Below are 17935 nucleotides of genomic sequence, written 5' to 3' on the forward strand. Positions count from 1 at the left end.
CCCACAATGCCCCTATCCAGTGGCCAATAAACATCAAGAGCACAATACCGCCCCACACCTGAGCATATGCATAACCTCCTTCATGCTGTAATCGCAGGGTGGGGAGGTATTACACGGCACAAGGGTGCCACGGGTATGTAAACCATTACCCAGATTGGATGCGGGACCGTTCCTGTGAAAGACACATCACTGATAGTAGAATATTATGAGCGAGTCGAACATTGTCCCCGCAGCCAATTTTAAACATGATGGAAGGGAAGAAAAAAAAATCTGTTAATATAAAATTAAAAACAATCCCTTGCTGAGATAGAAATCCTGAAAATGTTCATAGCGCTTAAATCTGTCAATCTGGTTATACATTGTCTCTTTCAATCTTGAAAAACAAGATAACCGTTAAGAAATGACTTGAATGTAAACATTTTGTATATATATATATATATATATATATGTGTATGTATGTATGTAAACACAGAAAAAGAAAACCTCTAAAGGAGCACTCAGACAAATATTTGCAAAAATAGAAAAGGTACTTTTATTAAATCAAAAAAATAACAGACATACAAACAACTAACTGAAGAGCCTGCCTGACTAAGAATAAGGAAAATAAGTGGACAAAAAACAAAGAAATATACTAAGACACAATATAATAGACCCAAAAATATGTAAGATGATATCCTTTAAATTTTAGCTCACTGAGGGAACAAAATTCCCGCAATGAAGCAAACCAGACCGGCTGGTCACCTAATGTATAGTAAGCTTAAAGACATCATAGGTGTACAAAGATAAACATGCAAAAATACACCGAAAACAACATAAGTGCTGTACTAATGGCAGTATGAATGTTAATAGCAAAATATAAGCCTATTGCCACTCAGGTGATACTATAGCAAGGGAGACATATAAATGAGTTCATTCAGTGACCCAAATACAAAAATGAAAGCAAATGGGGAAAAAGGGAAATGGGATAAAAAATGATACTCAGCTCCTTTGTATAATGGCACTGCAATCATGAGTCAGCACAGCACAGTCCACTAATAAAGTCCATAAGTGTAGGACATTATAATAGTCCAAAATAAGGCATGGTCAGCAGCAGCAAAAGTTAAAATTAGCCCACTAACGCGTTTCGCCCGCTAAGTCTTCCTCACGAGGAACCACCTACAGTTTACATTTTCTCTGTTACAACTTTTTCAGATATATTTTTCTGATTTAGGTAGGTTTTGACATTGCATTATTCATTGGTAGTTGATGCGGTATTCGTTTTCTGTGTATGTTATATATATATATATATATATATATATATATATATATATTACATATATATATATATATTACATATATATATATTACAACGCTTCGCTTTACAACGAATGGCTTATCCAACGCTATGCAATGCATACCTATATTCATTTTTACAACGCCAAAACGGCTTATCCAACGCTCTTACGACGCTTTGCAACGTTGTGTATGTGTGTGTATATATATACACATTCACATAAACAACGTTGCAAAGCGTCGTAAGAGCGTATATATAATACTATACTATATAATATTATATTATACTATATAATATATTATTTATTATGTTATATTACATATATAATACAGTATATGCACTATATAATTTATGTGTGTGCTGCGTATCTTATTGTCTGCATAAAATATTTGGTGTATTTTAGTGTTAAAAATGCCTTCAGGAACGGAACCTTTCATTTAAACAGTGTTCCTATGGGAAAACGTTTTTCGCTTTACAACGCCATTTTGAGTAACGTATTGTGTCGAATAACCGAGGACTGCCTGTATATAAATAAAAAGCAGCAGCCAGCACTCCAAGCAACAAATGTAAAGTCAAGGTGCATGCTCCATAGAAATCAATATAGAACCCCTGTCTTCCCATAAGAGAAGGCACAAAAGCAGCAACACTCAGATATAGCAAAAAGACATGTATTAGCAGTGACAAAACAGCACACTATACACCCAACGTTTCGGTCCTGGCAGGACCTTCCTCAGGGGGGTGCTTGCTAAAGCCCAATATAAGAGCAATAGGGGAGCCCCTGCTGCAGCCACAATAGAGTTGGGCTGTGAACTGTGCTATGGGTGTAAATACAATGGTAGAAGATAGAGAACCCAAAGTAGCACTCGTATCCAGGTACACCTAGATCACACAACTACGTTTGATCCTGAGCCTATATGGCCATCGGTACTAATGATCAGCTCACCTTCAGTACGTTGTTTTAACACCCATTATTTTATATATGTGTTGCTACTAATAAAGTTTGTTTTAATTCATTCACTCATCACCAGAGGGTGAACCTGAGTGCTACTTTGGGTTCTCTCTCTATCTTCTACTAAAGCCCAATGTATAATAAAGTGAGCCCCCCCCCCCCTAAACATACATATGCTAAAGCGACAATGCTCAAAAGCTGCTACCTAAATACTTATCTTATATAATAAACATTTTTGTACCAGTAGAGAGCAGTCAAGCCGCAATTTTTCCCCCCTTGCAATACACCGCTCTACTATCAGAAAGGCGCTCAACATTGTGGACGATAACACTGAGCTTAAATACCTACCTGTCGCAAGACATTTTAAACAGATGAGACATCCTTTGGCGACTATGCGATGTATGCCCAGCCTCCGAGTACAGCCACCATCACGTGGAGGGGATAGGAATAAATTGCTTCTGCAACAGGAGGCGAAACTGATTTATGAACTGAGAACTATGTCCCCTTTGGGATTAAATGAGGACTTGAAGCTTAGTTGCTTTTTGTAAAATCTGTTTACTCTGCAATGTCATTGCACTGTTATTTTCTTCCATGTTCCCTTTTCCCTGTATGTTTACTTAGATTGTTTGGCACTTTGGGTTTTTGTTCTTGATTTCCAGTCCCAGGACTGGCGCACATGTGGTGCAGATCAGTGTTTAGACTCTAAAGCCATCACTGTTGGTGTGATATCGGATTGGCAGTGCAGCTTGTCACATGTGCATTATGCCAGGGTTGGACTATGCCCCTTTGTGTTTGGCCACCATGGGCTTCCATCTAGTACACACAGAGGCTTTTTTAGACTGCGTGCTCTATGTCACTGCACTGTTGTAGCCACTATGGGGGTCATCTGGCAGCGACCGCGTATAATCAGTACATACAGTCCCTTGAGTTACTAGGGACGCGATAGGGTTGCCATGCGGAGTTGTGCATGCGCGGCATATCACGCGCGGCGCTCAACACACGATAGTAGCAGTAGCGGTGATTTGTGCACGCCCCTTTTGGGTTGCTAGGCATAGATAGCCACATGACGCATCTAGACTGCGCCCGTAGCCCCCTATGTCACCATAGACGCGATCGGGTTGCCATGCGCGGTTGCGCATGTGCGGCCTTTCAGTGCGCTATTGGTAGATGAGTAAGAAATACGGCGATTTTGTGCATGCCCTCCTGGGCTGTCAGGCACGTGTTTGGACGGGTATGTGACACACCAGTAGCCATGCTTGCACAGTTGATGTAAACATGGGCCAGCAGTGATGACAGACACCACATTAGGTGAGCTGATTGGTTTATCCTAGTATCAGTGCTGTGTATTGGTTTATCAGCTGTGGGCTGTACCTGGGAATGTGATTTGTGCATTTTTAATTAGATTCAGGTGTTTTCTCACATGGGGATGTGGGTATATATGGGTGTTCGGATCAGTCACTTGTGCACAGCCCTGAGGAAGGTCCCTCAACGAGGACCGAAACGTTGGCTGCCTGGTGTTCTTAATAAACTTTCTTTTCTACATCTGCGGTGTGCTGTCTCAATTTGTTATCAGGATCCCCCTGGTTTCTACACGTGTGTGTGTGTATATATATATATATATATATATATATATATATATATATATATATATATATATATATATATTATTTAAAAAAAAAAATACTCTGTATTTTTGTCATATTGGATGTAGCTCTGGTCTCCCTTTTGGTTTGTTTTTTTGTAGTATACAGTACCATGCTCAGTAGCACTCCTTTTGACACTTATATACATATACAGCTCAACCCCGTTATAACGCGATCCATTACAACGCGGATCCGCTTATAGCGCGATCTGAGTGTGGCTCCCAATTTTCGTATTTATGAATACTTTACAACACGATTGTTGGTGTCTTAAATACTTTATTGTACAATGCATACAATTGTATGTTATTTCCAACGCGATCCGCTTATAACGCGACGTGATTCTTTGGATCCCAAGCACAGCGTTATAAGGGGGTTGAGATATATATATATATATATATATATATATATATATGATCATTTTGGGGGTTTATATGAGCTTACTGGGTATCTGTGTCCTTATGCTATGATATTGCAGGGCTAACATTTTTGTGCCTTAAGGATTATGCTAGTTAGCGAACTCTTCGACCATTCTGCAATTGCTTCAGTGAGATTCAGTGTTTCACGTCGTCACCGTGGGGTTCATCCTCTGAACTTCAATTATACTGTCTGGGACATCCTATGTGAATTCCTTCTTTTCATATACGGACTTACCTCAGGGAAACATTGCTTAGTGGTCTTCACTCCCTCATTCTATACACATGAAAAAAATATGAAGTGGTTTTTTTTGTCAGATGTTCTATTGTCCTCAATAAGGCCTCGGCCATGTTTAGCGCTTGCTGGCGGAAGCGTGCTGACGTGCGCTCCCGCTCAGCACTGAGCCCCTACACCCGCAATTAGAGCGGCTTTAGTAGGGGCTCGCCTGCGCTTCCGCAAGCGCGCGGAAGCGTAGGTCTTAGGGGGAATTTAAAATCCCCCCCCCCCCCTTGCTTGCCGTCGCGACAGGCCGGTCACGTGAGCGGTTCGCCCAATGAGGGCGAACCAGCTCAGTGACGTCACTGGCCCGCCCCAGCCAGTGACGCACCCGCCCCCGCCCCCTGACGGCCCGCTGACAGCGCGTGCGGTAAGCAACCGCAAGGCCAGGGAAAGCACCCGCTTTCCCTGCGCCTCAGCGCGCCAGCAGGGAGCCTGGCCAAGGCCTAAAACAGGGTTCCAACGCTCACCCAAAGAAAAAAAACAGACACGGTACGCATCGTACAAAATGATGTATATATTAGACACTGTAATCGTGGGACAATTCCACTCCACCCGGTTACTCAGATTATGTGAAGCATGTAGTGTTCATTGCACAACACGAACTGTCTCAAATATCTCTAAAAAAAATCTGTTGTACTGTCCTCCCAGATCATGCATAACATTTCTACGTGTTCAATAAAATAACATTACACGATTTATACACGGATAATAATAGAAATCGAAAATACATTCTCGTCAAATATAAAAATGATCAATCTACACATTGAAAAATCGGTCTGAATATGGAGGTCGGCCTCTGCAGCCTTCGCTGTCAAGTCGCTAGTTTTAGGATTGTACATACGTCTCGAGTAGCATCGGTCACATTTATTATTATTGTATTCCCGGCAGCGGTTCTTTCCCTGGTTGTTTTTTTTTTTTTCCCTCCGTACTGTATAATTGTGCCAAGTATCTACACTTAAACTTCCTTGATAATGGACATGCTGAGCTGTACGAGCGCCTCGGTGTTAGAAGGGTGGTAAGAGCCTTTACACCAGGCCCGCACAACACGCGGCCCGTCTGGCCTCTCTGTGCGGCCCGCGGTGACTCCGGCCGGGAGCCAGTTAATTAATTAATTAAATAAATAAAAAATAAAAAGGTTTAAAAAATGGCGGCGATTCATCCCCCCCCCCTCCTCCCTCCCTCCCAGCCCCCGGGTTTTGCGGTGCGCGGGGGCAGTAGCAGCATGAGGAGGATGCTGCAGCCGTGAGTATTTTTTTTTTTCAATAGCAGGCTGCGGGGAGGTCAGAGCATGCCGGGGGCGGGGCTTAGTGTGTGTGTGTGTGCGTGTGTGCGTGCGTGCGTGCGTGCGTGCGTGCGTGTGTGCGTGTGTGCGCGTGTGTAAAATGGGCTGGTGGGGGGGTGGGTGTGAAAAACGGCCTGGTGGGGGGTGGGCTGCTGACATTTGAGGGGGGGGGGTGGGCTGCTGACATTTGAGGGGGGGGGTGGGCGGGCTGCTGACATTTGAGGGGGGTGGGCTGCTGACATGTGAGGGGGGGGGTGGGCTGCTGACATGTGAGGGGGGGTGGGCTGCTGACATGTGAGGGGGGGGTGGGCTGCTGACATGTGAGGGGGGGTGGGCTGCTGACATGTGAGGGGGGGTGGGCTGCTGACATGTGAGGGGGGGGGTGGGCTGCTGACATGTGAGGGGGGGTATGCTGCTGACATGTGAGGGGGGGGTGGGCTGCTGACATGTGAGGGGGGGGTGGGCTGCTGACATGTGAGGGGGGGGTGGGCTGCTGACATGTGAGGGGTGGGTGGGCTGCTGACATGTGAGGGGGGGGGTGGGCTGCTGACATGTGAGGATGGGGTGGGCTGCTGACATGTGAGGGGCAGGGGGGGGAGAGTGATGTGAGTTGCGGGGGTGGGAGAGCGTCGTATTGAGGGGAGGGGGAGAGAGCGTCGTATTGAGGGTAGGGGGAGAGAGCGTCGTATTTAGGGGAGGGGGAGAGAGCGTCATATTTAGGGGAGGGGGAGAGCGTCATATTTAGGGGAGGGGGAGAGCATGTCATTTAGGGGAGGGGGAGAGTGTCGTATTGAGGGGAGGGAGAGAGAGTGTCATATTGAGGGGAGGGGGAGAGTGTCATGGAATGGGCTGGGGGGATGTGGAGGGGGTATTGTGTGTTTGATGTGGAGGGGGGTATTGTGTGTTTGATGTGGGTGAGGGGGAGAGATGGGGTATGAGAGATAGATGGGGAGTATCGTAAAGGTTGATAGTGAGGGGTTCTGGGGGAGATATGAGGATGATGATGAGAGGTGCTGGAGGAGAGATGATGATGATGATGATGATGATGATGATGATAATGATTTAACCCGTGCGGCCCAAATTTTTTTTCCTTGGAGCAGTTCGGCCCTTCTCACTTTACGAGTTGGGCAGGCCTGCTTTACACGCACTCACTCACCTCCCTCCCTACACACCCACGCCTATCTACCCACACACACATGCCCACTCCTGCACACATGCACCCACCCACGCACACACGCCCACCTACCCACCCACCCACACACGAGCTTGGAGAACCACTCATTGTTTTGAATCGGGACGGCGCTAACACGCGACCTTATTTCTCCCGTGGGATCGTGCCTGTGGTAGTGTTGATTACACCTGTAAAGTGCCCTACGTAGAGTTTTTACAATCTAACATTTGGCGTTGGATAAAGCAGCTTAAAAAGTCACCCTGGGATTACACCCACTTCAAAGCGGATGATGTTACGACCAGACTCTTCTCTCCCTCCTACCCGGGGCAGCTAGTCCCGGCCTTGAGGAAATCGGGCCAGATCTTCAGCAGCTCGTCCGGCTTGTAGTGGTGAACAGTGACCAGCTTCGCGAACTGGCACCTGTTGTACTCCACCCTCTCCCCTACGAACCAGTTTCCTGCTGGTCTGGAGAGCTGAAGCCCCATCTTTTCCAAACACAACCCTACGAAGACGTCCTCGAATGGGAAGATGGTCAACAGATGCGCCTGGTTGTATATCCTTCCCGTCAGCTCTCCTGAGAAGACATAGCCTGTGCCAGAGCAGTAAGGTGGATAACGTTTTTTAGAGTAGACCTCCCATGGCACATACCACTTACTGTCCTTTTCCCTGAATGGGGGGCTGCCTACGACCACATACCCAGTAAAAAATCCCACCTTGGCCGCACTCTCTGGGTGCAAAATCTGGTGCACCAGGAACAACGGGTTGAAGAACATGTCGCTGTCGATCTTCATGACGTAGCTGGCATTCGGGCACCGGCGGCTGGCCCACTGCATGCCCATCAGAGTCTTGAGGGTGAGGTTGTAGTACGTGTCCATAAAATCTTGCTGGATGATATCCCGGTGGGTGGAGCTCTCCCGTTTCACACTACCCTGTGTTACTTCATCCGTGGTGGCATTAGAATTTGGCATCCCCAAGAGGAAAAGCCTGGTGATGATGACTCCCTCCACCAAGCTCTCGTTGGCCCACGTCTTCCTTAGGGTGTCCCTGACGGAGGCTTCTTGTGGCAAAGAAGGGATGAGCAGCAACAAGAACGGTGGCCGTCCTGCACATTTGTCGGCCTCCTCTATGAGGTAAGGGTACATTGGCAATGCAGACTCGAGCTCCATCGGCACAGTGGGTGTTACTGTGCTTGTGACCTCCGTGGAGGTCCTCTTCTTCAGATTACTCATGTACCCAACATAGAATATCACAAGCCAGGAAATGGCCAACATGAAGAGCTTTAAAGTCTTCTGTAGGGTCGGGCATAGATGAGAAGTGCCTGTCCTGTTCATATCCAGGTGCCCCTGCCAGGAGAACAACAAGCAGTTGTATTATTAACCATGTCTGAATGTTTACTTTTATATGAACAATACTCACTATATAGAGAGGGGAATGTTCTAATGGGCACTAGATGAACGGTCAGAGCAATATAATAACATCCAAATGGTATCATATGCACAGCGATATAACACGGAGAACGTTGCATTGCTGGTTCCACAGGGGTTAATGGTCACTTGTAGCTGCTGAGACTGTCTCAGCACTGGATGTTATTACACTTACTCACTCACTCATTCACTCTCTGATACACACACAGTACTGCGGTGGATTAGAACCAACAGGAACTGGCCTAAAGACGGGTTTTCCCAAAACGTTGCCCCCCTTTTATCTATTCACCCTTCTTTGGGGGGCATTTTTTCTACCCCTTCCACCTACCTCTTCCCCCCCCCTCTCCCTTGATTTTTTGGTTTGCCTCCCCCAGTGTCCCTCACCTCCCTCCTTACCAGTATATTTTTTCCTATGTGTACCTCGCTGCCTTGTCCTGCAGCCCCCTGCAGTGAGCCGAAGCCAAGTATTAATTGCTTCCATGCACTACGCCTTCATAGCCTTTGCCATTACCTTGTGCTCGTTGCGTGCATATTTTCCCCATCAATACAGGAAAAGACTATATCCTACGCGTTCTGTGGTATAAAGCACATCTCCCATGCACTACGCCTTCATAGCCTTTGCCATTACGTTGTGCTCATTGCCTGCATATTTTTCCCCATCAATACAGGAAAAGACTATATCCTACGCGTTCTGTGGTATAAAGCACATCTTCCATGCACTACGCCTTCACAGCCTTTGCCATTACATTGTGCTCGTTGCCTGCATATTTTTCCCCATCAATACAGGAAAAGACTATATCCTACGCGTTCTGTGGTATAAAGCACATCTCCCATGCACTACGCCTTCATAGCCTTTGCCATTACGTTGTGCTCGTTGCCTGCATATTTTTCCCCATCAATACAGGAAAAGACTATATCCTACGCGTTCTGTGGTATAAAGCACATCTCCCATGGGGGTGTCTTTGTATATGTTAGCAGAGAGTGAGAGACAGGCCCACGGTCTTGAGCAAAGAGCATTTAATGTGCCAAATATAGACCAACGTTTCGGCAGTGTCACGCTGCCTTGTCAATGTGTCACTGTGATTTACACAGTTGTAGCGTATTTCTCTCTTTCTGTGTGTGTGCGGCTACCCTCCTGTATGTTGTCTAAGGCCGCTGATATAGTAGGCGTGCGGAGTCACGCGCGCCTGTCCCAGAGGCGATCCAGGGGCTTTTGGGATGGGGTTGGGGGGGGGGGGGAGATTGGGGAGATGCGACAGGAGGCTTGCTCGTGACGTCACATGAGCGGGTTCGCCCTCATTGGCTGAGCCTCTCGTGACCCGGCGGTCGCGCAACACAATCCAAATTATTATTTTTTGTCTGCTGCAAACGTACGCGCGCCTCCTTCGCCGTTTGTTGGCGCCGCGCGATCGTGCAGAGTATGGATGCGGCCTTACTGTTACTTAGGGACCCGCTTTTGGGTTCCCTGCACCTCGTATTCTAATCTGCTAGTTTTGCCTTGGTGTGCTGATTCTCACCACTGTATTAGTGTGGCTCAATGTGCCACCAAACCCCCCCCCCCAAAAGTCCATGTGAGTTGTTGATTCAAAATAAGTTCCGTACGATCTCGGTGAACCTGACTCACTGAGCGAGCTCCCAGCACTGCCCCACCCCACCCCACCAATACAGGAAAAGACTACATCCTACGCGTTCTGTGGTGTAAAGCACATCTTCCATGGGGGTGTCAAAAATAAGACACTTGTGTATATACACTAACAAAGTGAGGCGAGAGATACACAACGAACACACGGAAAGGTGGTAAGAAGTGTTCGAGTAGATGTAGAGGTGGCACTTTTGTTGGCAAAGTTCAACCATGCCATTAAAGCTTGAACAATATACCCGGCTAGAGGGAGAGAGGTACTTGCCAACAATGCAGTTAAATCTGGCAAGGGAAGCCTCAACCCCCCAAATAGGCAAGATACGCAAAAGCGATGGCCCTCATTCTCCAGGGCTTCACAGCGTTCGAGGAAGAAGTGATGACAGCAGAAGGGGGCTAAGACTCCCCCCCCCCCGGTTGTTAAACCAAAGCCGTCATTCAAAATGTATCCTTACAACAGCCGGGACTTCTCTTCGGTGAAGCAGCCACGGCAAGGACTGGAAGATGAGCGTGAACGTGTTCCATAGGCTAGAGATGGCCTTATTAAAAATGGAAGAACGAGGGGAGTAGGTTTCATTGGCCACAAGAGATAGAGAAGCCACACAGTGGAGTATAAAAGCTCATCAGAAAGGGCAGCCAGAATTAAAATGCTATTAACAAAGTGATACAAGCTTCAAATGACTCCAGTGTGAGTCCCCTAACAGGCGAGAGCAGGCTTCCACCATGAAGTCAACCAATTTAACAACAAATGAGTTTAAAGCCCTATTTAGAAAATGATCAATTTTTTCAGTGTTTTTTTTCCCCCTTCCCTATTGTGAAAGGCTGAAATGGGGGGGGGGGGGGTGCTCAAGGAGGGAGCACTAGGATCTAAGCAACCATTTTGTTCGTCTGTCAGCCATTTTGTCTGTCCAGGTATGAAAGACTTGAGAATGTGGTTTTCGCTCGCTGGGGGTCCGGCCTTCCTCTGCAGCTGCCAAGGAGAATAGGAATGCACGGGCCTCAAGGTTAGCCACAGACAGTGCCAGTTGAGATAAGAAGTTACTTTAACCGTTTTTTTTATGCAGTAACACCCCCACTAGAAGAATGTACTAGTTAATAAGCTCCAGGTGTCGGTCGAACATAGGGTGAAGGTTATATAGACAAGTGTATGCAGAAGGAAAGGAGCACAGCATTCGCATCAGTAGATCAAAAATAGACTGGGCAACTCCAGATGTAGTAACCTTGTGTTTCCCTACACCCTCATTGCTAAGCTGATTGTGCAATAAACACAATTTTACTACATCTGGAGTTGCCCAGTCTATTTTTGATCCACTGATGCGGATGCTCCTTTCCTTCTATGTATCCTGATCTCTACCATTGAGGATTGCACGCTGCAGGGTTTTTCCCTGTCTGGATCTCACTGTGGGGTAAAGGCATCAGCCCCTCTGTATTTACCTTCTCAGTGCCTGCTGTTTTATTGATTTAAACCCTATGGGTAGGTAATTACTTACCAGGTGAGTATCTTTTATTCAAAAGATACATATATATATATATATATATATATATATATATATTTAGGCACTAAACTGTGTATTTGTGTCATAGGATGTAGCACTGAGCTCTGTCTGTGTTTCATGTTCTGTCTCTGGTTTTAAATATATATTGCCATGCTCAGTAGCACTCCTCTGTAACACTTATACGCATATATACATTGTGGTTATTTTGGGGGTTCAATATGAGCTTGTAGGGGTTCTGTGTGTTTTTCAATTCTTGTTCAGCTGGTCCTAGCTGATTTGGAGGGTGGCTCCTCCTTCCCAGGATTGAAGCTCACCCCCTCCCACTTTTAAATGGTTAAAGCTCACTCCATTTCACCTTCCACACTCAGGGGAACTTGCAGGCAGTTTGATTGCGACAAATCTAATACAGAGTGCTTTTCCTGGTATTATACAGGTTAATAAGAGCTTCAATCAGACTTAGAACTATGCAACTAATTTTGACAGATTTATTATAAATCATTCTTCCTGGTATTACACAGGTTATTAAGAATTTATATTAGAGTTAGACCCTTGAGACGTGGTCTGCCTTGGAGGGGCTCAGGGGCTTACAACACTTTGGCCAAAGAGTTAAACTAAAAGACCATTTTATTCAAAAGATATATACATATATATATACATGTAGAGGTATCAGTACCGTGTTAGCCGAGCTTCAATAATCAAAAAATAAATAGATGATACCGTTCTGTGGCTAACGAAATGCTTTTATTTGTGCGAGCTTTCGAGATACACTGATCTCTTCTTCCGGCGATGTTACAATGAATGAAGCAAGGATAACTTAAAAACAGTGTCTCTTGGAATGTTATCTGTGCTGTTCCTTCCCCAGTGTGGATGTGTTTTATGGCTGGAGGTGTCAAAAGGTAATGAAAGCAAGTGAAGAAAGAGTGTGTATGTGTATCAGTGTGAATAAAAATGAATGGAGAGCCCACAGTATATACAGTGCTTTACACAAGGTGTGTGTGGAGTGAGAGGGATATAAATGGTGTGGGTGGGTGTGGAAATGTGAGAGTTTGTAGCACAACTAAGTGTGTGTGGATACTGATACTGGATGGAGCACCGCCTCCTGGACTGGCCCCTACGCAGGGGAGATGTGGGAGAGTATGGCCGCCTCCTTACGGATGCCAGCATTAAAATGCCACATGTATAGGGAGGTGGCGTATGGTTTGTTTAGGGATCACTTGCAGGGTTACAGCGGCAGCACAGTGGTGTTAATTACAGGCTGGGGATCACCCGCAGTCTTCTCTCCACAGGAAAGGTTCTCTCGCCTGTAACCTGCGCAGTGGGACAGGGCATAGAGCAGATACAGCAAATACAGCAGAGGGAGAAAGGCAGGCGGGATATACCGTCCTGGGAGAGAAGGTGGGCGGGTGTTCAGATGTGCGTAAATATATTCTGTATACGGTATAAATATTCTGTATACAGTGTAAATAAGATGTCAAATTTTATATTTTAATGTAAGTTTGTTGCTTTTGTATTGATATGTTTGTAAAATTGTTTGTTTTTTTTAATAAAAAAATACCCTACATTAAATATAAACCCAGGACTGTGGGAGCCTGTCCCTGATAATTTAGGCGAAAAGTTTATCTTTCCTTCAAATAATTTCTGGACAAGCTATCTGAACACCCTCCTCACCCCTACCACACGCAGCACCTATCACCTGAGATCTGACTCCAAAAGACTGCTCATGGTCCCAAGGTTCAGCAAAGTATCCGGCCGCTCCTCCTTCTCTTACCGTGCACCCCAAAACTGGAACAGTCTACCGGAGACTCTCACAGCCACCACCAGTCTAAGTTCTTTCATAACTAAGGCTGTCTCACATTTTAATCTGGTCTGTATCTGTTACATACGCCTATAACAAATATTATCTGTAACTGTGCATGCAATGTCTTGTATATAATGTATAACCCTATTCACTTATGTAACTATGTATTTGTAACCATGTTTGTCATCATAACTCTGTGCTCAGGGACATACTTGCAAACGAGAGTCAAACCCATAAAGGGGGTGTAGATGCTTGTATTAGGGTACAAGAATGACCTGCAAATGTATTTTTGTTAGAGAGCTTTTTCTAAGCTTTCTCCCTGTGTACACTTGTTATTCTGAACCCGCATTGTAATAATTTTTTTTTTTAAATCTCTTGCACACTTACCGGTTCTCTCCCCCCTAAAATGTAAAAATACTGGAAGTTTTTGTGTTTTGTTTTTTTTAAATCCCAAACAAATGTAGTTGGAAAATAAACTTTAGATGAAAAATATAAAAAGAAAAAAAAAAATATATATATATATATTGAAAGCCTTTGCATATCGCGTGAAAAAGCCCCATTATGTCGAGTTGTTTCCCCTGGGTTTTTTTGCGGTTTTTTTGACTAGTGTTTCCTGTTGAGTGAGTCATGCAACCGTGGTTTGCGATAATAAAGAAATGTATTTATTTATCATTATTTTTTTTGTCCCTGACTTGGTGCTGGATTTTTCTGATTCTCTCTTTTTAACTTTGCACACTCGAGGGCATTTAAAGAATTGGGATAATTCCTGATAATCTGCTTTCGGGAGGCCTGTGTGTGTGTCCAGACATTTATCTGAAACAATAGCGCTGTAGATCAGGGGCGTGCAAACTGTTTTTTTGCTGCGCCCCCCCCCCCATCTGCGTTCTGTGCCCCCCCCTCCTTACCTCGCGTGGCGTCACATGACCCACTGCGTCATTTGACACGTGACGTCACATGACCCCCACGGCGTCATTTGGACACGTTGCCATGGACACGAGTGATGCCGGCAGAGTCGAGGTAACGTTTAGAGTGGCAGAGGCCTCACGCGATCCGCCGGCATTTAATTTCAATGCCACGGGGAAGATTGCGGGGCCTCTGCAACCGCCCGTGCCCCCGAACCCCAGAGAAATCCAGCGCCCCCCACTTTGTGCACCGCTGGTGTAGACCAGAAAGAAGCCTTACAAAATCTGTTAGACACAAGAGTCCCTTTTAGGGTTCAGGATGCGCTCCGGTCGGCCTTCCATGGGCGTTTGTATGCAAGGGCAAACCTTAAACATAAACACATGGAGGACAGGAACTGCTCTGATTTCAGATGTAGAACCGTGCAGCTGATTATGGCAGATCCATTATGATCATTCTTCCTAGTATTGTACAGGTTATTAAGAATTGTAATGAGTGGTAGGACCTGTGAATTATGGTCATGTCTTGGAGGGGCTCACAGGCTTACAATGCTTTGGCCAAAGTGTTAAACTAAATGACCCTTTTATTCAAGAGATATATAGGTATTTCACTGTGTATTTTTGCCATTGGATGTAGCACGGGGCTCTGTTTGTGTTTGTTTGTAATATATATTGCCATGCCCAGTAGCACTACTTTTTGACATACATACATTATATATATATATATATATATATATATATATATATATACATATATATATACACATATATATATACATACATATACACACACACACACACACACACAGACACAGACACACACACACACATACATATACACACACACACACACACACACACACACACACACACACACACACACACACACACACACACACACACACACACACACGTAACTTTTGGGGCCTAAATGAGCTTACTGGGTATATGTGTGTTTGTTAAGGACAGGAACTGCCCCCGATCCCTGTGTTGAGGTCTTGGAGACGATGGAGCACCGCCTCCTTGAGTGGTCCCTACGCAGGGGAGACGTGGGAGAGTATGGCCGCCTCCACACGGATGCCAGCATTAAAATGCCACATGTATAGGGAGGTGGCGTATGGTTTGTTTAGGGATCCCATGCAGGGTTACAGCGGCAGCACAGTGGTGTTAATTACAGGCTGGGGATCACCCGCAGTCTTCTCTCCACAGGAAAGGTTCTCTCGCCTGTAACCTGCGCAGTGGGACAGGGCATAGAGCAGATACAGCAAATACAGCAGAGGGAGAAAGGCAGGCGGGATATACCGTCCTGGGAGAGAAGGTGGGCGGGTGTTCAGATGTGCGTAAATATATTCTGTATACGGTATAAATATTCTGTATACAGTGTAAATAAGATGTCAAATTTTATATTTGAATGTAAGTTTGTTGCTTTTGTATTGATATGTTTGTAAAATTGTTTTTTTTTTTTTAATAATAATAAAAAAATACCCTACATTAAATATAAACCCAGGACTGTGTGAGCCTGTCCCTGATAATTTAGGCGCAAAGTTTATCTTTCCTTCAAATACTTTCTGGACAAGCTATCTGAACACCCTCCTCACCCCTACCACATGCAGCACTTATCACCTGAGATCTGACTCCAAATGACTGTTCACGGTCCCAAGGTTCAGCAAAGTATCCGTCCGCTCCTCCTTCTCTTACCGTGCGCCCCAAAACTGGAACAGTCTACCGGAGACTCTCACAGCCGCCACCAGTCTAAGTTCTTTCATAACTAAAGCTGTCTCACATTTTAATCTGGTCTGTAACTGTTACATACGCCTATAACAAATATTATCTGTAACTGTGCATGCAATGTCTTGTATATAATGTATAACCCTATTCACTTATGTAACTATGTATTTGTAACCATGTTTGTCATCATAACTCTGTGCTCAGGGACATACTTGCAAACGAGAGTCAAACCCATAAAGGGGGTGTAGATGCTTGTATTAGGGTACAAGAATGACCTGCAAATGTATTTTTGTTAGAGAGCTTTTTCTAAGCTTTCTCCCTGTGTACACTTGTTATTCTGAACCCGCATTGTAATAAATTTTTTTTTAAATCTCTTGCACACTTACCGGTTCTCTCCCCCCTAAAATGTAAAAATACTGGAAGTTTTTTTGTTTTTTGTTTTTTTAAATCCCAAACAAATGTAGTTAGAAAATAAACTTTAGATGAAAAATATAAAAAGAAAAAAAAAAAAAAAAAAAAATATATATATTGAAAGCCTTTGCATATCGCGTGAAAAAGCCCCATTATGTCGAGTTGTTTCCCCTGGTTTTTTTTGCGTTTTTTTTGACTAGTGTTTCCTGTTGAGTGAGTCATGCAACCGTGGTTTGCGATAATAAAGAAATGTATTTATTTATCATTATTTTTTTTGTCCCTGACTTGGTGCTGGATTTTTCTGATTCTCTCTTTTTAACTTTGCACACTCGAGCGCATTTAAAGAATTGGGATAATTCCTGATAATCTGCTTTCGGGAGGCCTGTGTGTGTGTCCAGACATTTATCTGAAACAATAGCGCTGTAGATCAGGGGCGTGCAAACTGTTTTTTTGCTGCGCCCCCCCCCATCTGCGTTCTGTGCCCCCCCCTCCTTACCTCGCGCGGCGTCACATGACCCACTGCGTCATTTGACACGTGACGTCACATGACCCCCACGGCGTCATTTGGACACGTTGCCATGGACACGAGTGATGCCGGCAGAGTCGAGGTAACGTTTAGAGTGGCAGAGGCCTCACGCGATCCGCCGGCATTTAATTTCAATGCCACGGGGAAGAGTGCGGGGCCTCTGCAACCGCCCGTGCCCCCGAACCCCAGAGAAATCCAGCGCCCCCCACTTTGTGCACCGCTGGTGTAGACCAGAAAGAAGCCTTACAAAATCTGTTAGACACAAGAGTCCCTTTTAGGGTTCAGGATACGCTCCGGTTGGCCTTCCATGGGCGTTTGTATGCAAGGGCAAACCTTAAACATAAACACATGGAGGACAGGAACTGCTCCAGAGACTCCTGTGTTGAGGTCTTGGAGACGATGGAGCACCGCCTCCTGGACTGGCCCCTACGCAGGGGAGATGTGGGAGAGTATGGCCGCCTCCTTACGGATTGTGTGATAGTGAAGAAAAAGGCGCTAGCACTAATAGTGTTCACTCCAAATGTACAGTGAATATATTAAATCAAGTGATACAAATAAATTCAGTGAAAAACGTGATTATAACGTGAAAAAATAATAAAATAAATGAATTAAACCCCCCCCCCCCCTGCTCAAACCCAGCTGGTAGGGACTGGTTTCACTGGTCCCCCAATTTGTAGAAATCCGTTCACAATCCAGGGGGAGCACATAAGGGAAATAAAAACAAAATACAATCTAAGTGCAGACAATATGACAATCGGTGGATAATATAATGTGTCTTGGCTCTTTAGTGCAGCCTACTCACAAGATGTAGATAAAATACGGGCAATAGGGAACACTTTTCTTTGCGGGAAGACCTCTATTTCAGTTGTGATGAAGACCTCCAATCTCAGCAAAACAGCGGTGTATGTAAGGAAGGATTGTGAACGGACGCCTCCTTACAGATGCCAGCATTAAAATGCCACATGTATAGGGAGGTGGCGTATGGTTTGTTTAGGGATCCCATGCA

At 45.1% G+C, this 17935-nt stretch overlaps 1 protein-coding gene across 3 annotated transcripts in view; it reads right to left on the bottom strand.

Annotated features, from left to right (window-relative positions):
• Positions 1-6301: 6301 nt before the first annotated feature.
• LOC142470763 (beta-1,3-galactosyltransferase 2-like) overlaps positions 6302-17935 on the bottom strand; it is a 34203-nt gene continuing 22569 nt past the window's right edge. For 2 of the 3 annotated variants that reach the window (XM_075577464.1, XM_075577463.1), the window contains exon 2: positions 6302-8354. In XM_075577464.1, coding sequence (XP_075433579.1) covers positions 7329-8354 — 1026 coding nt within the window. In that variant the 3' untranslated portion in view covers positions 6302-7328. The remainder of the gene's footprint in view (positions 8355-17935) is intronic. The other variant, XM_075577465.1, reaches the window with a different exon arrangement.

Source organism: Ascaphus truei, chromosome 20 (genome assembly GCF_040206685.1).
Source record: "Ascaphus truei isolate aAscTru1 chromosome 20, aAscTru1.hap1, whole genome shotgun sequence".
Lineage (NCBI taxonomy): Eukaryota > Metazoa > Chordata > Amphibia > Anura > Ascaphidae > Ascaphus > Ascaphus truei.